Here is a 26,556-nt window from a genome sequence, read left to right on the forward strand (position 1 = left end):
CCTGTAGGAAGGGAGAGTTTGAAAAACAACTAAGAGAAGGTGATGCCCATCAGTCGCACTTCTGAGTCTGCTGTCAGAAATCCAGAGAGAACCAACATAGCTTGAGTTGGGAGGATGGAAAACCAGGAAGGCTTCTAAAGTTAAAATGTAGCAGGAGACTTCAAACTATTGCTTTTGGCTTCCCTTTCTCTGACTTACAAATTTCTGTTAAACTAATGTGGTTTCACAAAGGTTTGCTTTCAGAATCTGGAACTAGCTTCAAATAAAGCTTGAGGCTTTCCCACTGATAAATTTGTCAGACAATATTTGTGAGGGCTTTTTTTTTCCCTCTTTCTTCTGTATATTAACATAGAAAAGTAAATACAGTTTATATTCACTAGGAAGATGCCCAATTGAAAATATTAATATATATTTTAGTATATTACTGTGTATACAATTGTAAACATATCCACAGTTTAAAGTCTAAATTACACACATCACTAAAATGCTACATAATTAGATATATATACTTTGTAGTATCTCTCTCAGGAGTACTTCTATTTTATTTAAATTTTTTTCTCTCTCTAGGCTAAACTCTTAATTGAGCAGACCTAATAATTATTTCATGTGCGTGAAGTTTATTCCGCTGTAATTTACATAAAATATGCTTGATCCCTGGTAGCCATATTTATAAGGATGGGACCAGTTTCTAATTCAACGCTGTCTCTCGAGTGGAGAATTCCCTGTGTGGAGGTGAAGCCATGGGAGCCCCTTTCCACCCTGCTCACTTCCTCCGCCGGCACAAGGCTGTATTTCTCTTTCCATACTAAACCTCCGCTCTGCTTTAGCCGCCGTGCCCGTAGGATGCCTGGTAACGCTTTCCTGGTGTTTTACATCTGAACAGGGGCATCGCTGTTCTAGGAGACGGCATCGCTGGAAGGTGCGAGATCAGGGAACCGGCTCCTGCTCTCCGTGTTAGTGGCCGCAGTGGAAAAATGTAGCGGCTGTGGTTAGTCACAGGGTAATACCAGCGATTCCCATGGGGCTAGAAAAAAGGCTTCTGAGAGGCTTGGCAAGGTTGGGCCTCTGCAGCTATTTTCCTAACCCCTAACATTCAAAAATCATTAATCTAGTGTAGAAATAATAAACTCTCTGTGCTTCTGATTTGTTTGTAGGGCCCCCAGTGAACCTAAAAAAGATAGGAGAAGTAAAAAAAGGAAAGTAAACTTTACATTTTTGCACCACTACTTAACTCCAGCAGCTGGAACTGTCAAGAAAAACAAAAAATACCAACTCACGATAAATGCATGAGTGTTGCTGGCACTAGAAATTCGTGTATCAGTAGTTGGTTTTTTCCAGCTTTCCTGCAACAAATTTTTGTTCTCAGCCCCACATGATGTATCGCTGAAGAAAAGATTGGCATTTCAAGACCTTCCCCATGCCTGTCTGTCAGGACGACACCGCTGACAGGGTTTGCACTTACTTTTTCTGTATGTGCTGATAGAGTCTTCTCAGTGTTCTTCAGGATAATTTACTGCACAGCTTAACGTTATCAGTAGCTGCAGTTTATAGCACTGATGTAAGTTACTTCTGGTCCTACTCGGAGGCTGTCTGAGGCCACGGTTTCCTATACAATGCCTCTTAAATAAACGTATAGGCACCTGTGGCCTGAATGTGTAGCCTCTTCTAAGCTGTCCGGCCACTTAACTTCTTACAAAATTAAGTTACAGATCCAATTACGAAGTCCATAATTTTGGAGCACTTGTGATTTATAAAGCTTTTTGGATGCCTAACCAATTGTCACGAGCAGTGTAGTGTATGTTGTCACCCTCACTGGGAGGGGCAGGTAGGCAACATTGTGTCTGAAGAGCATTTTCGTATTTTCTCCATTTGGTACACTTTTTCCTTGAGCATCACTGTGTTTATGGATCCCACGAAGGCGTTAGGCCCTCTGTGCATAGAGGGTGTCGAAGGGAAAAGAAAATGAGGAGGTGGAATGGCCATGAGGGACAGCTGATGATGGAACGGAAGCGGTCAGGGATCAAAGGATCAAAATGGAGAAACAGGGAGCCAGAGGGGAAAGCAGCCGCCCTCAGGGACTGGATGTCAGGCTTGAGGGATCCTTGGTCTGAGCTGGTATGGCAGCTTCTATGTTGATTACTATTAGAGTAATTAAAAACTTTCTCCTTCATATAAAACCTCGCCTGTGTGCATAAAAGAGAACAGTTGGGTTTACAGATGTCTTGGTGGTGGTTTGCATGAACTCCGTGGTTCTAAGAGTGAAAAAAATCTTCAACAAATGTTTCGTGTTATGTGAAAAATAATTGGTAAAAGCAATCATTGTAAACCAGTGAAACCTGAAAATACAGTGTCGTGAATGTGCTTGCGCACCCTTGCCGTACCATATCTGCAGCCCCTCCGTTTCTAGCACATAGAGTATAATCCCATCTTCCCCAATACTCACGGCTGAAGCCGTGAGGGGATGAAAGCAGAAGCTAGTGTCCGTATCCGTTATAATATTTTGCAGTGTGAAACCAGGGATCACTTTATGCTACCAGGAACAGATGGAAAACAAATATCATTGCCGAGTTTTTATTAAAAGCTCAACCCTATTTTTAGAATCTGTTATAGTTGTTTCACAATTTTTAGAACATGTTTTCAGTATTGTATCCTCGTATGGGTACCAACTCTGCTATTTTGTAGTATGGGAAAGATCTTTCAGTTTTTTTCTGTTACATCTAATCTCTGCTTCTTGACAAAAGAAGAAGAAAAAAAGGAAATCCCACTGCAGTCCTCAGTCCAAACCAGAAATACTGATTTTGTATCCTGGTGACTTTAAGTGGCAGGGGAGGCATTAATAGTTACTTCTCGCGTATTTATTTCTACCAGATTATGCTTATCAAAGTGACTTAAAATTATTCTATTAGTTGCAGCAGTCCATCTTCAGAACAATTTTGTTTTGTCATTATTCACAATGGTGTTATATTGTGTATGAACACACCCTAAGAAGACAGCTAAGATTTTTATGACTCTTCTTTCATGAAAGCAAGAAACCATAGAAATCTAGGATGAGACAGCCTGAGTGACCAAAACTTTATTGCCAGCGGGTGATGGCTGGTAGGAGAACACCCAGGGGCTCTCAGAAGCAGTTCCTTTACATCTAAGCAGTGTATATTCACTCTGACCTTCTAACCTCCGCTAAAGAAAGAGTTCAGAGGAAATTTGGCTGCAGTATTGCAGATCTACAGGTAGTGGAAAATACTGTACATTTGGATACATTTTAATTTGTATGACCAATGCTTTAATTTTCACTGAGGGTGATTTTCCAAAGGCCTTTTGCTCCATCTGCACATGATATTTTCAGTAATTCCTACAATGAATCTTCTTGTGGTTTATTGTTGTAGAAGGAATAAATTCTTGTTGTCATAATTTAAGTGTGCTTTCATGTTTATTAAAACAGTCTATTGTGTAATATTAAAAATAAAAAATCTTTAATGGTTTTTAATATTCTAGATTACAATATAACCCTAGCTTTTACATAATTGCTTGGAAAAAAATAAAAGAATGTTTTGAGTATAGAACTAGCAACAAAAAATTACTTGTTTCATTAACTTATAATGTAAAATGTGTATTTTGTATAGGTTTTTTAATTACTTCTCACTTAAACACCGATATCATTCTTGGAATAGAAAAATTAATACAGTCCATTACTTGATAGGAATTTTAAACCCCCTTTATCTGAAAGTTCCAGTATGTATGAATATCCCTTACGTTTGGACTCGGGTATGATCTGTGATACTGTATATAACATACTGCAATATCTGGCATTACGCTCCAGAAACCTTAAATCATTATTTTCTTGCCTGTAATTTTCAGATACGGCACTTGAAATTGTATGTAGTTTTAATAACATATTGGTAAATAAGGCAGTATGAAAATTATGTGATAGTAAAAATGTGGGTGGAGGCATGGGAACAGAAATGAGACTGCTGTTTCTCAGTACTGAAACAGTAGATTGCGGACTTATGTTTTTCCTTCTAAATATAGCGATCGTGGAAAAGTCGTGCAGCTGTGAGCTTTGCATGCTCTTTTAGATCGGTCTCTTAATACACCTTGATCCTGGTTCTTGCTCATTGCACCTTCATGAGGAGTCCTTGTCTTTGCCCAGTGTTATGTTTTATAGTTTAGTAAAATGTCGAGCAGAGAAACAGCAGCAGTTATTTCATTTGTGTCATAAAAGTTCAACACTGAGAAGCAGATTTACTAGTTACGCATCTGTTGAATCATTATGGGGGACTATTTAATCTTATTTTCAGAATTGTTGCACTCTAACCATTTCACAGCTAGACTCAATACTTGGTGGGTTCTTATTGTATCACTTAAAGAGCACTGCTCTGTCATTTAATACCTAATTTTCTTTATTGCAGAAAAAGCAGCAGCAGCTAATGAAGATGAAGTGCAAAAAGCAGATGTATCATCGACGGGTCAGAGTGTCATTGACAAGGATGCACTTGGACCAATGATGCTTGAGGTGAAGAGCACAAAATTCCTTTATTTAAGCCAGTTCTGCCCTCCCTAGGATGAAGAACAGTGTGATGAAATGAAAAAGTGCAGTCGGATGTTGGCGTAAAAGAATGGTTGAGAGAGACAAGCCATCCTGGCTACTTAGGATTATGTCATATTTCTAGTGGATTCAGTGATGATAGTGTCTTTAACTTGGGGTGGGGAGAGGCAGAGGAAGATGATTCCAGTGCTTTGTAAAGCAGACAGCTCGAGGGGCTTCAGTTAGTAGCAAGTCTTGGGTGTCTGCATGTGCATGTTTTATTTGTTCTAAACCATGACAGATTTGGAAGACCTGTTGCACCTAAGCATTGACTTACAGATAAAGTAGTATACACGTGGATAATACTTCCTCTAAAATTGCTTGTCATTGCTATACAGTTTTAATGGTTTATCATTTTAGCACTTGCAGCAGGACTCTTCCCTCCAGAATATGAAAGTAATCTAGGAGAGCTTTTCAAGCCATGTATTTCAGTTCAGTTCAGTTTTCTATCTGGTTTTAGCTGTTATTTTGGTATCCCAAAAGGCTGCATGTTTAAAACCATCTAAATGCATTAATAGTAATGTTGGGTAGGTGTGTTATCTGGAATCCTAATGTCATGTGCTACTGTCCTTTGGCACTACTGCTCTGTCTGCTTAAGCTCACTTGCAAAGTGTTTATTCCTGTTCTGACTGTGGGCTTTTTCTGTAAGGAAGAATAAATGTTACTTTAGATAAAACGCAAACTCTGAATCAAGCTGAAGAAACTAACTTTGGCAGAAACATAATTATTCTGTCATTTCTGAATGTTGCAGGAGCAAGATGCATGTTATAACAGTTTTAAGTATTTGCATTATTTTTCATGATTTGTTAGATGGAAACATAGTTTCCTGTACTACATACAAAATAAAGGCTCCAAAATCACTGTACTAAACGTAAGGAAGATTAGTCAGGTTGGAGTGAAATAATTCTTCTTTGAAAAGCAAGGGTAACAAATTAATTGATTTAATTTAATATTTGTTATATGTGCTCATTGAATTGAGTATTGTTCTTTATGCTATCAAACAAGGTTAAACATTCATCTCTTACATTGCTATTTTAAAATTTATCTTTAACTTCCTATTAATTTAATTGTAAGGACCTGTTTTAATCACAGGAAAAATAAGGATAAGATGATTTTTTTTCCCTTATCTTGCATGATTGGCTGTTGCAGCAAACATGACATGTAAAATCACCCGTCTGTTCTGTTATTGCATGTAATTTAGTTTTCCTTTGCAGTAAAACTATTACATATTAACAGTGAAAGATTGTGGAACTAAATTAATAAACAGTGGTTCTTTTGCACCAAGAAACTTAAAAGGACCAAAAGTTGTTACATGTTTGCTGTGAAAAGACTTACAGATACTTTCTTTGTGTCTTTATCTCCTTAAGGAAATGCAATTAAGTTATTTCATCTTTACAGAATGCCTTTATACAACCTCTTCAAAAGCTTACCCTTTTCCATTGCCAAATAATAATAATAATAATGGCAATGCTGATGAACCATTTATTAGGTGGTTTGGTTTAGAAATGTAATTGTCTGTTTTTATTAAAGAATAAAACTGAAGAATCCTCAAAATAGTGAGTGTTTCCAGCTACAGTCAGTGAGTAAAATTCATCATGCAGCTGCTACTGAGGAATATTTTAACATATTTCTTGGTTAAAGCAGAAAGTAAATAGGGAGAGAGGGTGATGAAATAGTCAAGAGAGGGCTGACAGCAGCTCAAAGAACACGAATATATTTTCCGTTCCAGTATATCATCTAAAATAATACCTGTTCTCTTATTTTCTCTTCCAGCATGTTGTCGATTATTTGTTCCCCAGTTGTCCCAATAGCTCTGAAGAAGAGTGTGCTGGCCTTCATTACTGTTGTAGTTGTTCTTGTGGTGGCATACATCTGGGGGCAGAATTAAGAAATTACTGCAAAAGTGGAGACTTCTAAAAGATTTAAGTGGCTTGGTGCATTAACTTGCTTAGAAGCCTGCTGCTGCTTACCTACAAGATTATTTTATCAAAAGAAAAGAAAAGAAAAGAAAAAAGAAAAGAAAAGAAAAGGAGAGACTGGCACATAAGGCCCTGAGTTACTCTAGGCTCGGATGACCACTTCTGTGGTCAACCCAAGAAGCAGCTGTGAAGAAACAGCACACAGCACTTCCTCGACAAAGAAGTTGCTGTAGTAGGAAGTAGTAGGGAAAACTGAAGATTACTGTGGGATGCCAGTAACTCTCATAATCTCATGCTTGCCATCTCTGCCTTTGAAAGTTTTCTCCTTAGGACTCCGATAAACATCTGCTATGGCTTTAGTTTTGCAGTCCCTTTGAATTGATGTAAGCATGGACCACTGCCAAGCAGAAGGGTTCAGCCAAACCCACACTCTTCTGCCGGCTGTAGATGCCATGTGGTGTCATGGTGGGCCAGTTTGGGGGACTGATGTGTTTAGCTTCTTTTCTTTTCTTTTTTTTTTTTCTTTTTTCATGCAGTAGTTTTCGGCCAGCTCAGTTCTCTGGTCCAGTCCTTCATATCCTCAGATAGAACAGGGAGCTGTCATGGCATAGAGAGGATTAAACCAAAGAAGTCATGTTTGCGCTGGTTTCAAGCAGTGCTGAAATGCAGTCTAAGACACTAATCCATAGCAGAGATGCTGATAGAAAATTGTATTAGAGCCTCAATTAATTAAATCTTGTAAATCATTGTTAGTTAAACTAAATATTAGTCAGCAGGAAAATGTCATCAATGTTATGAAAGCACATGGAAAGGAGGGAGCACTCCAAAGAAAGTGAATTAACAGGAGGGACCAAGAAGGATCAGAAGCAAAAAGAAGGCAATGATAAAAAACAAAGTCAGAGATTAGAATTTGTGACAATTAACAGGATAAAAAAGGACTTCGTTTATCTTAATTCAGAGGCAGTCAGGAAAAGTATATACTTGTACATTTATTTGTGGGGTTTACTATTTTGTAATTTAAAAATAGAACAAACAAAGTATTTGGCAAGCATTGGCTTGGCCACTCTGCTTCTGCATTGTGCTTTCACTATCCCTCCCCTTTAGCAGGATCCGTTTGGGAAGGACCTTTGAGCTTGTGTAGTCCCACCTCCCACTGCGAGCAGGTCCGACTAGAGCATGTAGCTCAGGGACGAGTCCAGCTGAGGTTTGAATATCTCTGAGGGAGGAGATTTTACAGCCTCTTTGGGCAGCCTCTTCCCATATCTGACCACCTTCATGGTGAATTTTTTTTTTTTCCTTGTATCTCCATGAAGTTTCCTATGTTGCAACCTGTGTCTGTTGTCTCTTGCCCTTCTTTTGTGAACCTCTGAATAGAGCCTGGCTCTGTCTTCTCTTTAGCCTTCTGCTAGGTGGCTGAAGACAGGAACAAGATCCCTCCTTAGCCTTCTTTTTTGTACTGGCTGGATTTACTAACTGCTCAGTGGTGTGCAATATTTTTAATAAGTATCTGTAGCCTGAGGACTTGAGAACTGCCTACTACGACCAACACGCAAGTTGTACAGTATATGAGTTTGGTCATAGCAAAAGTGCCACATGCCTCTATACGCTTGCTATGGTAGCTCCTCCTTGTTAGGCTGTTTTGCAGTGGGCTGAGTTCAGGTTTAGCATGGATCCATTCGCTTTTAATTAACCCATAACAAATCATGGGTTGCGTGGGTTTTTTGACTTGTTTCTGTCCCTGGAGATGGAATAACTACTGTTCTAGTGTTCTAGTGATTTCCCACCAATCCTTAGGTGAATAAATCAGACAAAACTGCGGAGGTCTGTAAGGGTTAATTGTTAATTGAATGCTTAGACCAAAAGCTTTGGTGCTTTAATTTTAAATGTATCCCCCTTAGTCTGCTCATATGACATAAAGTTAGAGGGATGTACTCTGAAGTATTTCTAGCATGCACAATCATGCTTGCATCTTCAGGAAAAGAAAGTTCTTTTGAAGTTCTTGCCTCTCTTGCATGAGAAGTTCCTACTGATACTCAATTTTTTCCTTTGTCCTCATCAGGTAGAAGTGATGTAGTATTTGACTTAGGTTTCAGATAACATACAGCAGATATCTTGGAAAAAATGCTTCAGCTAGGTTGAAACTGTAAGTCCTTTGGAATACCATGGAGCTGAGTTGAAGAGGTGAAAGTCTGGTTCCTGTTCCCTGGACCGTGTGTGGACTCAGTTAAACTGGTGGCAAATAAAAAAAGATTAAAGCAGTCCTGGGAATAGGGACTAAAGCTGTCCCATCTCCGCTGCCCACTGCCTGCTCTCAGCCCCCTTTACCCTTCTCTGCTTTTAACCCTTCACGTTACTGGCTGCATGGGGCCTCACTTCTGTGAAGATGTGTTCCTGGGGACACAGACAGAGCCTTTCTCTTTCTTTCTGCCAGTGTTTTCCTTGCCTTATGCCAGCACATCTTAAGATGTTTTCATGGGATCAGTCTCCCGGTGCTGCATAGAGGAGTGAACAGGCTCTAGATTTAGCAGAACAAGTTTCTGGTCCAGATTTTCCAACTTCATAGGCAGGCAGATAGGTAGCAACCTCTTCCATTATTTTTGTTTGTTTGTTTGGGACAGGGTGGTGGTGGTTTGTTTTCATATGTGGGTTTCATTTTTTTACAAGGGATGCGCCTTGCTCTGCTTTTACACTGGGTTGATGTAAGTAAGATCTGATGCTCGGTCTGAGATGTGTCCTTTGCTATTACAGACAAGAATATAGGAGCTGGGGTGGACACAGAAAAATTCAGCTATGTCTTCTGAAGGGAATATTTATTTTCTGTATATCTTGTTGTTAATCTGATTGTTTGTAATGTTTCTCTCTCTTTCTCTCTTTTTCTCTTTCTCTCTCCCTCTCCACTTTTTTTTTTTTCCCTTAGGCACTAGATGGGTTCTTCTTTGTAGTGAACCCAGAAGGTAATGTTGTGTTTGTTTCTGAGAATGTGACACAGTACCTAAGGTACAACCAAGAAGAGCTGATGAACACAAGCATATATAGCATTCTGCATGTAGGGGACCACAATGAATTTGTCAAAATCCTGCTGCCAAAATCTTTAGGTATATATACCTTTTCCTCTTCTCATACCATCACTTTCTTAACTTTGGTTTCATAAATCAGCATTTCAATAACTGAAGTTAATGTCCTTCCACTACTTACAGTTTCATCATATATACCCTTTTTAATGTATATATAGCCTGTATCAATGATTAATATTATTCTCAAAAGCATCCCCCACTCTTTTCAGATTATTCTTTGTTAAAATTACTCTTAGTAACTCATGTTGACTGATATTTTTAATGGATCTCCACTAAAAGACAGCATTAGCTATGTGAACTCTCTGATAGTTGTCCATCTAGGCTGGTTATTCTAAGAATGGCCCAAGAAAGGGGGAACATAAAAGAAAAAACCATGAAACTCCTTATGCTAGAATTTTTATTTCAATGTTTTCAGTCTCACCAATATTTACCCTTGTCTTTCAAAACCTGTTTTTGATAGTTGCAGCCATTTTTGGATTCATATTAATGTTGGTTTTAATGTCATTGGGTTTTGGAGGAGGTGAAAAGAAAGAGAAAGTCAATACTTGGGCATCTCATTTACTCACAGCAGTTTAAAAAGTATTATGCAATTCACTTTAGCGTTTTATGACTTTACTTATAAACCCCTGAAGAATCAAAAATGTAACACTTTTAATGGCTAAACCCCATAAATTACTGCCTTTATTGCATTTTATGACTGAAGAGGGCAAGTGAAGAGTATTTTAAATATGACCCTGCTATTTCCTTATGTGGTGTTACATTAATTCACTCTGACTGATGTCCAGAACCTATATTTGTGCATCTCAGGATTTTGTTTCCTTTTTTACTTGTCTTAAGCACTGTGTTAGGCTTTAGTTTTATCCATCACTGCATCCAGGTCATTGTCATCCCTTCAGTCTTTCCCGCTGTAGCTGGGACTATGTTCCCAATTGTATTACCCTGATTTTATAAATGCATTTTAGTTTCTTTTCTCTGTATTTCAAATCCAGACACAGATTTTTATATACTGCTTCTGTCTCTTTTGTATTAATCACTTTTAAATTCACTGAACAGATCCTACATACTGCCTTATTTCTTCCAGGCACATAAACTAACTTGATCTACCCAGTAGGCTTTTCCACTGTACTGTATAACTTTTACATGTACCAATATTTTGACTTTTATCCTGCTTTTCTACTATGTCATTATAAGTCACTTGAAAAAAATTAGCAGCGCTCTTAAAATCCGAGAATTTTATAAATTACCTTGTTATGTGCTGCTTTGGGCTCTAATATTAAAAATCAGTTGTTGTTGCTAAATGAGCTGTTTCCCGACCAGCCTGCAAAGCACCTTGATTAATTTCCTGTGGATAGGCAGCAGAAATGACTGCTACCAGATTTATCTCACTATATGATCTTTGCTTTGCTCAGTGAACGGGGGATCTTGGTCTGGTGACACTCCTAGGCGTAATAGCCATACCTTTAATTGTCGGATGCTGGTAAAACCTCTTGCTGATTCTGAAGAAGGCCATGATAACCAGGAAGCACATCAGAAATATGAAACTATGCAGTGCTTTGCTGTTTCTCAACCAAATTCCTTCAAGGAGGACGGCGAAGGTAATTACCACTATCAATTTGTATTAGTATTTTCTCTTTCCATGCTGTTGCAGGACAGCAGTTTCAATGCAGTTGATAAAGTGAGGTAAAGTTCATAAAGTAGCTTCTAAATTCTGAAAAATGGAAAAAAATGTCAGGTTTTTTCATTTAACTGTAGAATGTACTGTCATCTTGGATTATGAGTGTATACACTTGCATGCAGCTATTTGTCAAACCAATATAATTGAAATTGAGAGTAACTCTGTTTACATTAAAGAGATATCCTAGTTTTCTATCACTGCAAGTGTAGCTGACTGGAAGGAAGGTTTCAATGGGCAATTTTTTGAGTTCTTAGAATTTCAAGACAATTGTGGTTCACCATTTCCTTTACCATTTACTACTTCAGCAGGTAAATTTCCTCAGATTGTATTTTAAGTATTCAGATAAGTAAAAATGGCTTTATTATGAAGCTGCTTTCTCAGGGACAGCAAGCATCTGGGGCATGTTTAAGAAATGTGGCTTAAAAGGTACAAAATGGTGAGTGTTGAAGAAATGTGCTTTCTGTGCATGCAGTATATTCTTTTTTATTACTTGTCTCCTGAGTAATTGAGCTGCTACAGGTATATGCATAAACATGTGCCAATAATTATGGGCTGTGGTAGAGTCCTTGATAATTTTTCTTCTAAAAAAAACCCAAACCCACCTCTCTTGTGAGTTTAATGTTGTAGGAAATAATGAAGATGTGAAACCACTGAGTTCTATCTTTCCTTTTATTGGTACAAAATCTATTCTTTCGGTCCAAAAAGATTTAAACAACTTTTTAAAAATACTTCTGAATTCTTTGTAGAAACAAAATTTTCCTCTTCTATACAAATTACTGAAGTAACATTTTTCTTTCAGATTTGCAGTCTTGCTTGATTTGTGTTGCAAGAAGAGCTCCAATGAAGGAAAGGCCACTTCTTCCTTCATCAGAGAGCTTTACTACTCGCCAGGATCTACAAGGTATTGTGAAATAGGAGGGTTTCATGTCTTGCCCCCCCAAAAAAAGGGAATATTGCTGTAACAAATGTTTTATCTAATATCAGGCAAAATAACTTCACTGGACACAAGTACCATGCGAGCAGCTATGAAACCTGGCTGGGAGGATTTGGTGAGAAGATGCATTCAGAGGTTCCATTCGCAGCACGAGGGAGAAATATCGTTTGCCAAGAGGCATCACCAGGAAGGTTAGGTTTCATATTTTTAGCACTTTCTATATTTAAACTGTTTGTCATTTGTACCTGTTGATTGTGTTCTCTTTGTTATGTTTACATGGAACAGTCAAGGGCTACTGACAGTTCCTTTTTCAGGCTGATCTGCCTAACACCCTGATGGCTCTCTCTAGAGAGGTTTCGTACCTTTCTCTGTGTTTGTTTTAGCCTACTTGTTATAACTGTGCCATATTGGAGGGTGCTTTAAATCTTCAAGTTGTCACAATTATTTTAAAAAGAAACATCCTTACCTGTTTCCCACCAAAACATTCACTACCCATTATTCTTCAGAACCTCAGCTCACAGATCGCAGTTCATTGACCTGTATTCCTTTTCTCTACAAAAATGGACTTTTACTGTCACATTTCCTGTGAGAAACACCCAGTGTGAATTATCTAAGATGCGCCACTCATGCAATCTGGTAACCTACATTGTTGTACTGTATCTAGCTGATAAGGGTTATAGGATACACCAGAAGCACATCTACTCAGTCAAGATTATGGTAGGTATGATGTAGGAGAGCACTGCACTGTGACAGGTTCCCCATGAGGTTTCTGTGGTAGTGACTGAGTGGGAATTTTTCTTTTCATAAAACCCTAATACTGCTAATTCTGGTAACACAGATCCAAATTAGTAAAAACAAATAACCCTTTATAGTCCACAGGAAAGTCCTGTCAAAACCAGTGGGGAATAACTGGAACATTTGCCATGCAGGAGTATCATTCTTTGGGTCCATGTGTGTAGAACAGGGTTTGCAGCTGGCCTGTAACAAATAGTTGCCATGGTCATTAAACAACTGGCACGCTGTCTTGGAAATTAAATTGTAACTGGAATCTCAAATTATTCTGCCAAATACACGGTCACCAAAAAAAAAAAAAAAAAAAGCTTTAGTCATGTGGCATTAGTTAAACATTATTTAATACGTTCTGCTTTCATGAAAACTTCAGATTTCGTGTTGGGAATGTAGGGTCATGGAAATACCGTGATATTTTATATAACTGCTTTTGGGGTATATACAGTAGGAGTGCTAAAAGTTCACAGCCTTATGCTGTGATTTCAGACAGAATTGAAGAAGGTAACATGCAATGAAAGTTAGAGCAGGGTTTTAGAGAGCAGTTTCAGGTAAGGACCTGTCTGTGCCGGAGGTGATTTAGGAGTTTCTGTTATGGCATCCAGCCACTTGTTACTTCAGTCCTCTTCAAGTGATTCCTGACCAAATCAGCAGCTCCGACATCCAGTGCCGAGGTTTGAGTGGGTCCTCTCTAAGCTATCTGTGAACTGATAAAAATATATGTAGTTTGGAGTTTACACTGTATCATTTTGCAGGAAAGGCTTAGGATAGTCATACAAACTGTAGAATTAGAGTAAATGGGGGGGGCTCTTTTCTTCCTGTGCCAGTGAAGAGAGTGAGTGATAAGAGGAGAAGGAAAAACCTCTGGAACTGCTTTGCTGCAAAGGATCCAGCACTGGAGAGGAATAATGGCTGAAATGCTTCCTTCCCCTGCCCTGCAGCATGGAGAAGAAAAACAAGGCACGTCTTGGGCAGTAGCATCTTTGCACTTGACTCGGGAACCCCTTGCATTTTTTAAGTCATGGTTTGAGAATAGAAGCAAAGAAAGTAACTGTCTCCTCCATGTAATTCAGTGTTACAGTGCGGGGAAAAATTGAGCAGTAGTTCGATAAACGATAAAAAACACAAAGCTTTCAAATTAACTCTCAGTATAAAGTGCAAAATATATGGTAAGTTTTTATTGGCCACAGTCAGAAAAATAGCATTTCCTCAAGAGGAATACGGAAACATTCTTGTTTGCTTAAAGAATTAGTTTGGAAAATGATTTAAGTAGAGATTTCACTTGTATCCTGTTGGCATTGAGTACTGGAATTTCCTGATGTGGTATATGCTAAAGTTAAGAGCTTTGGACCTTCTGGTGCCCAAAGGTTAAACTGAAACAATGACATACCTAACAGTGAAATTTTGCTTTGTATTGTTTCACAGTTGTAGGGTTTTGTTTTTCTTTACATTTTTACTCTGAAAAACCCCTTCTGGTTGTTTAAATTGTGCTTCCTGTTTTCTCACTGCCTAAATAATACTTTAAAACCTTGCAGAACAATATATAACAGTGGGGGGGACAGGGAAGGAAACCGATCATGACCAGTCCTGCCAGGCTGAAAATCTGGTAGCTCTGTAGAGGAGACTATTTAATAAAGCCACACTTGGAAAAGCGTGTCATTTCATTACAACAGGAAATATTAAACGACAAGCAATGAAATGAAGATCAGATTATACTATTAATATTTTGTTTAAAAAAGAAAGAAAACCAAAACCACAGAAAATGTGTATGTACAAAAAAATGGGAAATTAAAAGTATTTGTAGTACTTCATTCCTATTTTTTACCTAAACAATTATATGATAATTCTGAAGTTAAGTATTTCCCTCCTGCCATATCTGCAATCCTAATGTAATAGCTTTCGGACTAGGAATTGAAAATGATCAGACTTGGTTCATTGAGGGCAAAGAGGGAACAGTAGAATAAATGTTTGGAGATTTGCTTTTCCATAACATGATTTTCATTTTTAAATAAATGTCAGAGAATTGAATTTGTTGAAGTTCAGATTTACACTGAAAACTTAAAGGCTGCAGAATATGTGCAGTGAAGTAAACCCCAAACCTGAAATAGAGTCATATCTAGCACTTGGGAAGGATAGCTCAGCTCCAGTATTGGTTTAGGTAATTGTATTGGTAATTTGTTTGAGCTGCATTTTTTTGTATTTGTTCTTTAAAAAGTAATAATTTCTTGTTCCAGTTCTTCTTATTTCTAATTGTTCCCATGTAAGACATTTATGTACTTTTTAAATTAAAGAAGTGGTGATAGTAACTGTTACAAGATAATTTACGCAGACAATAAGGAGGAAAAGATACAGGCTAATGGAAACAGATGATGTAGAAACTAAAGGCATTTATATTAATTGTTGTGGTGTAGATGATACAGATGAAAAAATGTATGAGGAACAAAAGGAGTTAGGCACATATTAGATGAAAAGTGAAATGGACATCGAGGATTTCTTGGTTCACTCCTGAAATACTCTGTATTTCATAGTATCTGTCCTGTTATTGCTGTCACTCCTTGTAGATTTTCTTTTGATCACCTTACAGTATGTGGGATCCTTTATTTTATATGCATCCTAACTATTTATTCCCAAAATATTTTTTTTTAATTTTTTTTTTTTTAATTAATGCAGCACCTGTGGTATCAGTGCTGATGGATTTAGAACATCAGATGTTGAGCAACTAAGCTATCTGTACTACAGTTTCTCATCTATTTAATTCTGTTATTTTGCTTGCTTGCAGTACTAAGGCAGGGACTAGCATTCAGTCCTGTTTATCGGTTTTCCTTGTCTGATGGCACTATCGTTTCTGCCCAAACGAAGAGCAAGCTCATCCGTTCTCAGACGACTAGTGAACCTCAGCTTGTAATCTCCTTGCATATGCTTCACAGGTAATCCTCAACGGTTTATTATGTCCACATGCTGCAGAGAGACAGGGAAAGTAAAAAGTTGCCAAAGCAAATAGATTGTTTAAGGCTGATAGATGTTCAGTTGACTTAGAACTGATAGCATGAAAACAAAGTAAGTTTTTAAATTCAATGCTTACAGCAGGAAAAGACTGTAAGATTATTTTGGGACTTACAGATGGCACGCTGGATTTTCACATCAAGATCTTCCATTAAACATACAAAATTTCCTTTAATCTCCTGTTTTTAATGTCCATATTTTAATTTCCTGTATTTTGCATAGTAGGCACAAGAAACTTTTCAATTAAAACTAGAAAAATTCGAAGGATTAAATTCCTGTAGTTCACAGTCAGTCATATGTTGGGCCTGGGTCGTCTTTAAAGAATATGTTAAGATTATGATTATTAGAACTGCATTTTAGACAAACTGCATATTTCAACTCTTCGACGCTCTTCATTCCTTGTGTTTTGTGGTGCTTTGAGTAGTGGCTTTCACACGTCCAATCCTAAGAAATGCCACTGTTGTTCCTTTTAAAAAAAAAAAAAGATACAGGCAAAAATATGTTAAAGTCAAGGATAAGTAATCACTGACCTCAGAACTTCAATGTAAAATTCAACTTAAGTCATTGCATGTCCTGCTATATTTGTGTCAGATTTTGTTTCAGGTTTTATTTGCTGATTAGAATTACAATGCCATTTCCCTGTGTACACAGTGTCACTTTTTTGAGAGGAAGAAAACAGCTCTCAATTTAATTAAACCTGAAACCGTTTCATAGAGATCGTAGATTTGGAAATTGACCTGACCAATAGCTGTCTGAAATTTGTTTTCTTTGGATTGCTGAATATACTTGGTATTTCACAAAGTGCTAAATTTCAACTTTAAAAAAGCACCATGAAGTTAAAAATGGTACTTGCAAATATTCCTCCTTTTTTTTAGCAGAACACTGGTAGTTTTGTATTTGTAATAAGGTTTAAAAAAGCCACCTCTCTTTTTATAGTTAACGTTGTTCACCTTTGCCTTTATACCTAAGGTAACAGATGCAGAGTAACAAGTTTCACTACTGTGTGTCCTTCAGTTCTTTCACTTCTCGTGCTTTAGCAAAATGCAAAGGTTTGTCTGCATTTATCCTGTGCAAGTTGGAATGGTTTTCATCTCATCGAAAACACATACTAGGAATGTTCCATTAGTATTTGTTTTTGGAAAGTCCAGAGTTGATTTGATTTTTCTCAGAACCTCTTTTTTTTTTCTTTTTTTTTTCTTCCTAATCTACTTGACTCTGTCTCTTTTATAGCTTTTAGCATTTGGGAATATGTCTGATTTTTCTGATTTAAGTTTTAGCACAGAAGTCAAAAGTATATCGCACCCTCCCCATAAACTAATTAAAATCTACTGAGGAAAAGTGACCTTCAGCTGCTCTCACAAGTACTTTTTCTCTGTGCATGTGTCTCTTCTGTTTCCTCTGTCTTACAGCCTACAGCTCTAAAATATGAGTTTCAGCTCCTTTGTGTGTGGGTTTTTTTCTTTCTTCTCCTCTTTTCCAAAATGCCCGTGCAGGACTGGATTGCTAACAGACTGTTCCCATTCTGAAGTAGTATCCAGTAGTTCTCTTGGCTCACGTGCTGTTTTGGAGCAGTATCGAAATACTCTGGCAGTGTAGAAATGTGACTTTTTCAACTTTCTTTTAACTATGAACTTGGTGGGCAAATAGCCCGCTCCAGCCTTGCGGTGGGGCGAACTCATAGAAATTCAAAACGCCGGCAAACAGCTGTCCACAGCTGTCTTGTAAAACATGTATTTGTTTGGGTCATCCGTTTCAGATGAGATTTCTGTCAGTTCTAGAAGTTAGCTCTTGCCGAATTGTAGAGAAGAGATACACATTAAAGGGAGAGAGTCTGAAATTGTAACCTATCTGCATTTCTAATGACTGTGATTTAAATGAGGTATAATTTTGTTTTTCCTCTCTTCCACTGATTTGTTAATGAGGCACTGAAAAACCATACTGTTAATGTGCAGCCATGTTGAGAGTCGCATATCACTTTTGTCAAATTGTCAATTTGTTTTTAATTGTAGGTTTGTTGTGTTATTTTAAAGCGAGGTTTGGGGTTTTGCTTCTTTTTCTGTAATGTAATTGCAAGTTGGCCACTGTCATTTTAGCTAATGGGTTGTTTTTCTTCCCCTTGCCACATAGAGAGCAGAATGTCTGTGGAATGAATCAGGATTTGACTGGACAAGGAATGGGGAAGATATTGAACCCAATTAGCTCCAGCAGCCCTGCCCATCAGGCCATGTGCAGTGGGAACCCAGGTCAGGATATGACCATCAGTAGCAATATAAATTTTGCCATAAATGGCCCAAAGGAACAAATGGGCATGCCAGCGGGCAGGTTTGGTGGTTCAGGGGGAATGAACCATGTGTCAAGCATACAAGCATCCACTCCTCAGGGTAGTAACTATGCACTAAAAATGAATAGCCCCTCACAAAGCAGCCCCGGCATGAACCCAGGGCAGCCAAACTCTATGCTTTCCCCAAGGCATCGTGTGAGCCCTGGAGTGGCAGGAAGTCCTCGCATCCCACCCAGTCAGTTCTCCCCTGCAGGAAGCTTGCATTCACCCGTGGGAGTCTGCAGCAGCACAGGAAATAGCCATAACTACACCAACAGTTCCCTGAACGCACTTCAGGCCCTCAGCGAGGGCCATGGCGTTTCTCTAGGATCGTCGTTGGCTTCACCTGACCTAAAAATGGGAAATTTACAAAATTCCCCTGTGAATATGAATCCTCCCCAGCTAAGCAAGATGGGAAGCCTGGACTCTAAAGACTGCTTTGGACTATACGGGGAGCAATCGGAAGGTACAACTGGACAAGCAGAGAGCAGCTGCCATTCAGGAGAACAGAAAGAGAGTAGCGATAGCAACATGCCACCAGTTGTCAGTGGCGAGAGACCTGATGGACAGAATAAACTGCACGACGGAAAAAGCCAGACAAAGCTCTTACAATTGCTGACCACCAAATCGGATCAGATGGAGCCTTCGCCTTTGTCCAGTACCATGGGAGACGTTAGCAAGGACTCCACGGGAGGGTTGCCTGGGTCTGGTTCGGCACACGGAACCTCGCTCAAGGAGAAGCATAAAATTTTGCACAGACTATTGCAGGACAGTAGTTCTCCTGTAGATTTGGCCAAGCTCACGGCAGAGGCCACAGGCAAAGAACTGAACCAGGAGTCCACTAGCACAGCTCCTGGTTCAGAGGTGACTGTTAAACAGGAGCCAGCGAGTCCTAAGAAGAATAATAATGCACTACTTCGCTACTTGCTAGATAAAGATGATACTAAAGATATTGGTTTACCAGACATACCCCCAAAACTGGAACGGTTGGACAGTAAGACAGACCCTTCCGGTAGCACAAAGTTAATAGCTATGAGGACGGAAAAAGAAGAGATAAGCTTTGAGCCTAACGAACAGGTAAGCAAATCTTTGCATTACGTGTGAGTGAGATGTTCTAGGCCTGCATTCCTGCCATCTTCATTTTTTCCAGACTTCCTCCAAGAGTAATTTCTTGACGCTTCAAGAGGCTGTTACCTGTCTTTTGAAATCCAGTCTTCACTCAGTTTTCCAGTTGGTGTTTCTAAGTTGCATGCATCACTCTGTCTAAATGAACGGACTCTGCCTGGGAGGGGATGGATAGCGTAGGGACTGAATGCTGGGGAACCTTTCCCAGGTGGTAGTCAGACAAAGAGAAAATACTTGTAATTGTTGGTTAATGTTAACTTACTGACAGTTTTTTCCGTCGGCTGTTGTTGAACCGCTAGATGTGGGCTAGATGGGCTCAAGGACAGGAGCTGTTTGAAAGGACTGATACCAACTTTTTACATTACTGGTCTTTGTGCTATACTTGATCTGCAAATTAAACCCAAGGCTTCTCTTGTTTCTGTGCCAGTTAGGGGGTTTTGTTGTTTTGGGTTTTTTTACTTTAAAAGTTTTTATCTTCAACCCCGAGTTCCTGTGGATAATTAATTGTTCAGTGCAGAGATTGTGTCTCCCTGTGCAGAGCATTGAATCCCTGTGCAAATCTGCATTGAATTTCACATTCAGTATTTCTCTGCATTCTGCACGATTGTTCATTACTGTGCTGCACAACATGCTAACAAACTGTATGTTGTTAGCACCCATGCTAAAAAGTGTTATTTCACTGGCCTTCATGCAGAATTCACTTTCAAAAAGCACCAGGTTCACATCGCCCAGAATGTTCCTGTTTTCAGAGCTTTGCAAGAAAAGAGATGCAGCAGAAACAATTTGCTACTTCAGTATTACTGTTTATTTTATTTATAAAACAGGTAATTACAATATCAATTTTAGTATAAGGCGTTTTCTGGGGAGTTTGTAACTAGCTGGAATTAATGATCCTTAGCTTTGTCCTGCACTATCAACTCTCCCAGCTGGTCATTAATCCCCAGGCAGTGCCCTGTGCATGAAGCCTTAGTTTTTAAATCATGATCAGATTATACACTGTAAATGTTTATGACTGTCATTCACAGCCATATCCTTCACTTTTAAAATACTGTGTATTTTTAATGTGCAGACTGGGTTTGAGCTTGTTTATTTTTGTGAATCTATTGTATTTTTATTATTGTGTGTATATAAATGCATCATTTTTTATATTTTCTATGTTGTATTTTGATGCTGAGGAGGGATAGACAACATTTTCTTAGTCCTAAATCACAGCATTGGAATTTTTTTTTTTTTACTTTGCCCTTTCAGCAGTCTCTAACCAGTAGACAGTTCTTTCAACAGTGGTTATAACCACAAAACGTAGAGGCTAAACATTGCCACTACAGTGTGGATGCAGCATTGTTAAAATCTCAGTTATCCAAGTGTCTCCTAAGGTTACTTCACTTCTGTTTCAACAGAATTTGACAGCTATTGCCATTACGTAGGAGCAATTGTGGTTTTTCAATCTTTCCCATGCTTTAGGGGGAAACTGAGCCAAATTACACTAATTTCTACAGGGATTAATCCTCAAGCCTGGATGTTAGTTTAGTTCTGAATGCAGCTACTATTTTGTAATGCCTGTAGGGAGGGCTTAGATTCTCTGTGAGAACTTATTCTTTGTTAGGCTAGAAAAACACGGATATCAAGAAATTCACAGCTAAACTGGCAAGAATAAATTATTGTAAAAATATCTAATTGCTTTCATTTCCAAGTTCACATCCTACACGTGGAAGTCAATGTCATTACCTCAGATAATACTGGTTTGAAGACAGACATCCTTCAGTCCTCAGTATTTGATACTGGACAAGAATGTAGAATTTGGTAGTCATCAAAAAAATTATGTCTAAGTAACTTAGTAGATCGAAATCATGGCCTTCAGATGGTTTGCTCCCCGAGAATTAAATTTCTATACTAATTAAAATATCCTCTTTCATGATCTCTGTGGAGTCGCTGAGAAATGGCTTAGTTTGTGAACCCATTCGCAAAGAGCAGCCTTTGTCCCCTCTAGAAGTTAGCTGTCTAGTACAAGGTCCAAGTCGTATGAGCTCCTTTTATCGTTGGTGGAACAGTAGAAAAATACTCCAAGATTGTTTTTATCCTACCCTAATGTGGGTAAGCTAAGCTGCTCTGTAGTGATGTTCCCATTGACTAGCCTAGACAGCTAGTTTATACTCCCTGCCTTACAGTTTCATGACTAAAGATAGGCAAGTTGCGTCTCACCCTAAATGTAAACATGTAACTGTAAGACTAACTTTAAAGAAAGAAACTTCATTGTCTACAAGCATTTCCAACCTCAAGCATTTGAAAGTCAGGTCCCCGATTTTAGGAACTTTGTAAAGTGAATAGTCTATTCGTTGTTTATTTTTAGGCTTTGCGTTGCTGAGGTCAGGGGAGGGATTTGAGGGAGGTTGGAGTACGGACTATGAAAGCGTTGTCTTTTCTTAAAATCTAAAGACAGAGAGAGGGCACCGGCGGTATAGGAAAGTCCAGGATTTGGGGCTGTTCAGAAAACCACGAAGCAGTGCAGGAGTTGTGATAAAGTGGTAAGGACTGAAGTGAGTGCTGAGGCTTCCTCAGCGCTGAGGTAAGGAGAAGCCAGTCCCGCAGCTGTGATGGAAGGCTGCTGGATAATGACAGAAGGGCTTTTGTTGCCCCCGTTGGTTGTAAATAGAGTTTTAAAACCTACTTAAAATGCAGTGGAACCTGGAGCTGAATAAACAGAAGTCCAACGTGGAGTAAGAGAGGAAATGGTAGGGAATATAAAATAATGTAAGCGTTTATCTAGCTGAAGGCCAGGCCCTTAAACAAATAACCACTTTACCCCAATTATAAAAATCACTGAAAATATTTAGCATCAAAAACTCTTCAGCTTTGGAAGACGGTCTCCCACAGGAAGTGCTCATTGCCTAAATTTAGATCAAAGCTGGAACTATTTAGTACAAGACTAGAACACAGATTCTTGTGCTAAATTCTTCCATCCTCCTGCGTCCTTCCCCCCTCCCTCTTCCTCCCGTATGTAAAAATTAGCCATGTGCTTGTGTTACCTATTTTGCAGGTTTATTTAAAACTTCTCCTCCCCAAGGAATGTTGTATTTTTAAGTAATTAGTCACTGGAGTGTGCAGTTTCTCTGGAAACTGCGGCGGAGCAGCAGTGAGATGGCCTCTGCAAGGGGGATCGGGGTGTTGGGAGGCAGCAGAGCCATTACGTTTTCTCCTTTTACTTTTGGTGTGACTTTCTGAGCAGGAAATGCTTTGAAGTGCACCACTGTACTAAAAATAGCAGTCTTCTAGGTAGTGTGTTTAAACATATACTTCTGCAGAGAGCAGCAACTGACAGGAAGCCTTTCTCAAATGGCAGAGAATATTTCCAGCGACATCGTACCTTTTTCCCTTCCTTGGTGGGATGATGGTTATCAAGCTTTATTAGGTTGATTGCTATTCCAGTTAAGGCAGCTGTGGGGGAGAGGATGAAAGAGAGACCTGCTGGGGAGGCTCAGCGGAGCTTTTCCTACAGCACCAACAGTAGTAGAACTGTTGCTATCAAGCTCCACGAGTGCTCGTATCATTCTCCGCTATTAAAAAGGGAAGGCAGGGGAAACATGAATCCTGATTTGCTACAGATTTGTTTTATAGGGCATCCCTCAGCAGTAAGCCTATGTTTCTCCGCTGGCCGTGGAGCTGCCATGGTGGGACTTCATCCCGCACCCTCCTTCCCTGTGCCCCGCTGCTTGTGCTGTCCCTCAAAAAAACCCACGTTGTGCTTCTGGCAGGAGCCAGCACACGCTGCCGCTGGTCGTGCAGTGGTCGGCAGATGCTCACAGCTGACAAGGACCGGCTAACAGCCGGGGGGAAGGACAGTGAAAGCGTAGGGGGACCTCAGAGCAACGTCATGTGCTGAACAATGTCAGGTATTGCCTTGCTAAAGAAACATTTTGTTTAGCCCTGTTGTTTTGCACTGCAAACCTCTTCTATAAAATTGGGTGTGGATTATTGTATTTGTATTACAGATGAAGAAACCACGATGTAGGAATTTGAAGTAGCTTATTCTCTGAGAAAGCACTTGGCATAGTGTGGAATAAAATCCTTATCTCCGCAAGTGCACTCTCCTCTTTTTAAGCGAGTAGCCAATACAGACAGCCTGTTTGTCTGACAGGGACTTTGCAATCCCTCAGTCTCCACCAGTGCTATTCCAGAAATCACCTTAAACATGTAGCTTTTTGACCTAAAACTCAGAAACTGTTCTCGTGTTCCTCATACATTTTAGCGACTCTGCTGTCCTCTTGCTTTATGTGGAAATCAGTATCTTCCCAATACTAAAATATTTTCTTTACACATGTCCCTCTTCTTCCAAAAAATATTTCCTGATGTCCAGAATCCATTAAATTCATGAAGGACATTGGTTTCTTCTTGAAATTTTATCGAAACCTTAGAATGGGGTTTCCATTTTCTGAAAGAAATTGGAGTTCTGTTTCCAGAAGTCAGTAGTAGATTAACCTGATAATGTAACAGGATTTCTAGCCAATTGTGTTTGTTGCAGTTACCAGGGAGAAAAAAAACTATATTGATTCCAGTTCTGATTTACTTTTTCCTTCTTTTTATAATCCTTTAATTTATAGCCAGTTCGGAGCAGGGATCTGGGTTTGTTTACCTTTTATGGTCCAATGTTTTGCCCATGCTACAGAGGTAGCTATTGGGCTAACTTGGGGTTTACGTAAGGCAGGTATAATTTCAAGTTGTGTCCCCGCCAAAAGACATCCTGTTGCAAGGAAAAAGTCCCAGATGCCTCTGTCATTCGTGGTTGTAAAGGAAATGTATACATGTATGAAATTTTGAATGCAGGGTCTCAGTGCAAGCCATGGGCATTGCCTGTGGTGGAAGAGAGATCTCCAGAGAATTTAGGATCTTATCCAGTCCTTCACATCCATGGAAGCTAGATTTTGACATAGCAACTTTTGTAAAACAGATTTCATGTTGAGGTGCAACTGCCTTTCAGTAGAGCTGAAAAAAATCTGTAAGCAATTAACACTTTAATCTGCCTTTCTCTACATGACAGTGATAAGTACTTTTTCAAATGCAAAAATATTTCTAAGCACAACTTGTCTTATGTTTTCTGGCACTTAGAGTCCCAGTTCTACGCAGACTGTTGTAATTGCTTTGCTTAGAGATAGTGAAAATATGTGCACAAGAACTTTCTTGTGATGCTTAGCACTTTATCAGGCTTTTTTTTATAAATTCATGACAAATAATTGTTTTACAGGGAGGTTAGGGTGTGCCTTCTATTTACATGAAGTTCAATTTAGACCATTAACAAAATAAATATGGAATATAAATAAAAGAAAAATACCATGAAACTAACCAAGTAAATATTTTAATGCTAGTTTCTGCACATATGGTGCCATTTGAGGGTGGGTCTGGAAAGACTTAGGCTAACATCATAGCTTGGTGTTAATTCTAAATCTATCTTGGAGCTTTTGCAGCAGTTGAGAACCCTCATCTCATCAAAAAATAAAGATGAAATACTTGATATTGATTATGTTAAGCAAAGAAAGGAAGGTTATGTATTTGTGTCACTGTAATACATCTGTTGTATTTGGCGTTTCTTTGCCACTTCCTGAGAGGAGTTAAAAGCATCTTGGGGAGTGCAGTTTTCTGACACATTTGGATCAATATGTTCTTCTCTGGCTTTGTTTTGGGTTTGTTTTGTTGTGGGTTTTTTACATCTGATGTTTAAACAACGAATTGCAGTAGCCAGAATGTTAAAAAATAACAAAAAGGAAGAAAAAAAGACACAAAGTCCCCCACAAAACCAAACACCAAAAAAAAAATCCTGCAGCATGTAAAACTTCCCTTCACAGTTGTCTCAAATATGTTTAATGAAGACCATATGTCTTAATTCCCCCAAAGAGTATTGAATCATCCTTCTATAATTTATGATACCCTACATCAGTCTCCTCTACTGGCTCTTGCAGTCGTCTCCTACCGATCTCCCAGTGCTCAAAACGCGCCTCCTGTAGACATCCCTCGGGAGTGCCTTTTTGAATCTGCTTATCACCTGATAATTATCACCTAATGATTTAGGCTTCCTTACAATCACATTTGATTCCTCCTGGCTCTACCTTTTCTGTTCGTGTCCTGTGTCCACCCAACCGCTTGTAAATGCCTGGAAGGCAGTGAGTCAGCAGGAGGGATTTGTCAAGAGCAGGTAATGTGGGACCAACCTGGTTTCCTTCTGCAAGAGGGCAGTGGGCTTTTTGGCAGAAGAGAAGCAGCGTAAGTCGTGTGTCTTGGTTTGAGTAAGGCTCTTTGGCACTCTTACACATGGCATTCTCGTCAGCACATTAGAGATGCGTGGTCAAGACGAAACTGCTGTGAGTGGGTAGGAAGCTGTTTGGAAATCCTTACACCCAAAGTAGTTATTTAAGGATTCACTGTCAAAGCGGAGGTGCTGCAGGAGATCGTGCAGCATCTAGAGCTGCTCAGTGTTTGACCCGATGAGAGAATAGAGCGTATGCTCGGTGCAGCTGCGTGTGACACTTGAATGTCTGCAAATACACTGAAGGACAGAATTCAAATTCATCCGTAACCAGGAGATATGGAGGAAAAAAATCTTAGGAGAACATTCAAGATGAACAAATGCTAATTTTTACAATTAGTCCAGAATAGTGTCACAGATTTTTTTTTAAAAAGGGAGGGGACAGCTGGCTGGATAGGTCTTTTTCAGAGCTGCGTCTAGCTGTGATCATAGTGAGCACAAGATGAGTGAGATTCAGTAGTGTCGTGTAATTAAAAAAATCACAGACTTTTCTGGAATATGCCATCAGTGTGTACTATGTGTCGAGGTTTGGGGTTTTTTTGCTTTATTCAGCAGTTGTAAGGCTTCATCTTAAGTCTTCAGCAAAAGTGTGGATCAACGGCACTTCAGCAAAAGTGTGGATCAACTGAAGGCAGTCCACATGAGCAACAAGAGTAATGAGAGGTCTAGAAAACAGGTTATATGATGAATAAAATTCAACAAGTTGAGATTGCTTATTAACTTCAGCTTAAAACCCCAAAAGGCACGTATTTTCAAATACAGAAAAGGTTAGAAGAAGAAAGGGGAGCACAATTTGTTCTCCAAATTCAAAATACAACAGGAAGGCAGGGCTTAAATTTCAGTGAG

At 39.1% G+C, this 26,556-nt stretch overlaps 1 protein-coding gene across 5 annotated transcripts in view; it reads left to right on the top strand.

Moving 5' to 3' along the window:
* Window positions 1–26,556, top strand: part of NCOA2 (nuclear receptor coactivator 2) — a 193,559-nt gene that overhangs the window by 133,684 nt on the left and 33,319 nt on the right. For all 5 annotated transcript variants that reach the window (XM_075743910.1, XM_075743909.1, XM_075743911.1 and 2 more), the window contains 7 exons: window positions 4,407–4,510; window positions 9,419–9,596; window positions 10,985–11,170; window positions 12,050–12,151; window positions 12,235–12,375; window positions 15,750–15,897; window positions 18,101–19,370. In XM_075743910.1, the coding sequence (XP_075600025.1) occupies window positions 4,407–4,510; window positions 9,419–9,596; window positions 10,985–11,170; window positions 12,050–12,151; window positions 12,235–12,375; window positions 15,750–15,897; window positions 18,101–19,370 (2,129 nt within the window). The remainder of the gene's footprint in view (window positions 1–4,406; window positions 4,511–9,418; window positions 9,597–10,984; window positions 11,171–12,049; window positions 12,152–12,234; window positions 12,376–15,749; window positions 15,898–18,100; window positions 19,371–26,556) is intronic.

The sequence above is a fragment of the Balearica regulorum genome, chromosome 2 (genome assembly GCF_011004875.1).
Source record: "Balearica regulorum gibbericeps isolate bBalReg1 chromosome 2, bBalReg1.pri, whole genome shotgun sequence".
Lineage (NCBI taxonomy): Eukaryota > Metazoa > Chordata > Aves > Gruiformes > Gruidae > Balearica > Balearica regulorum.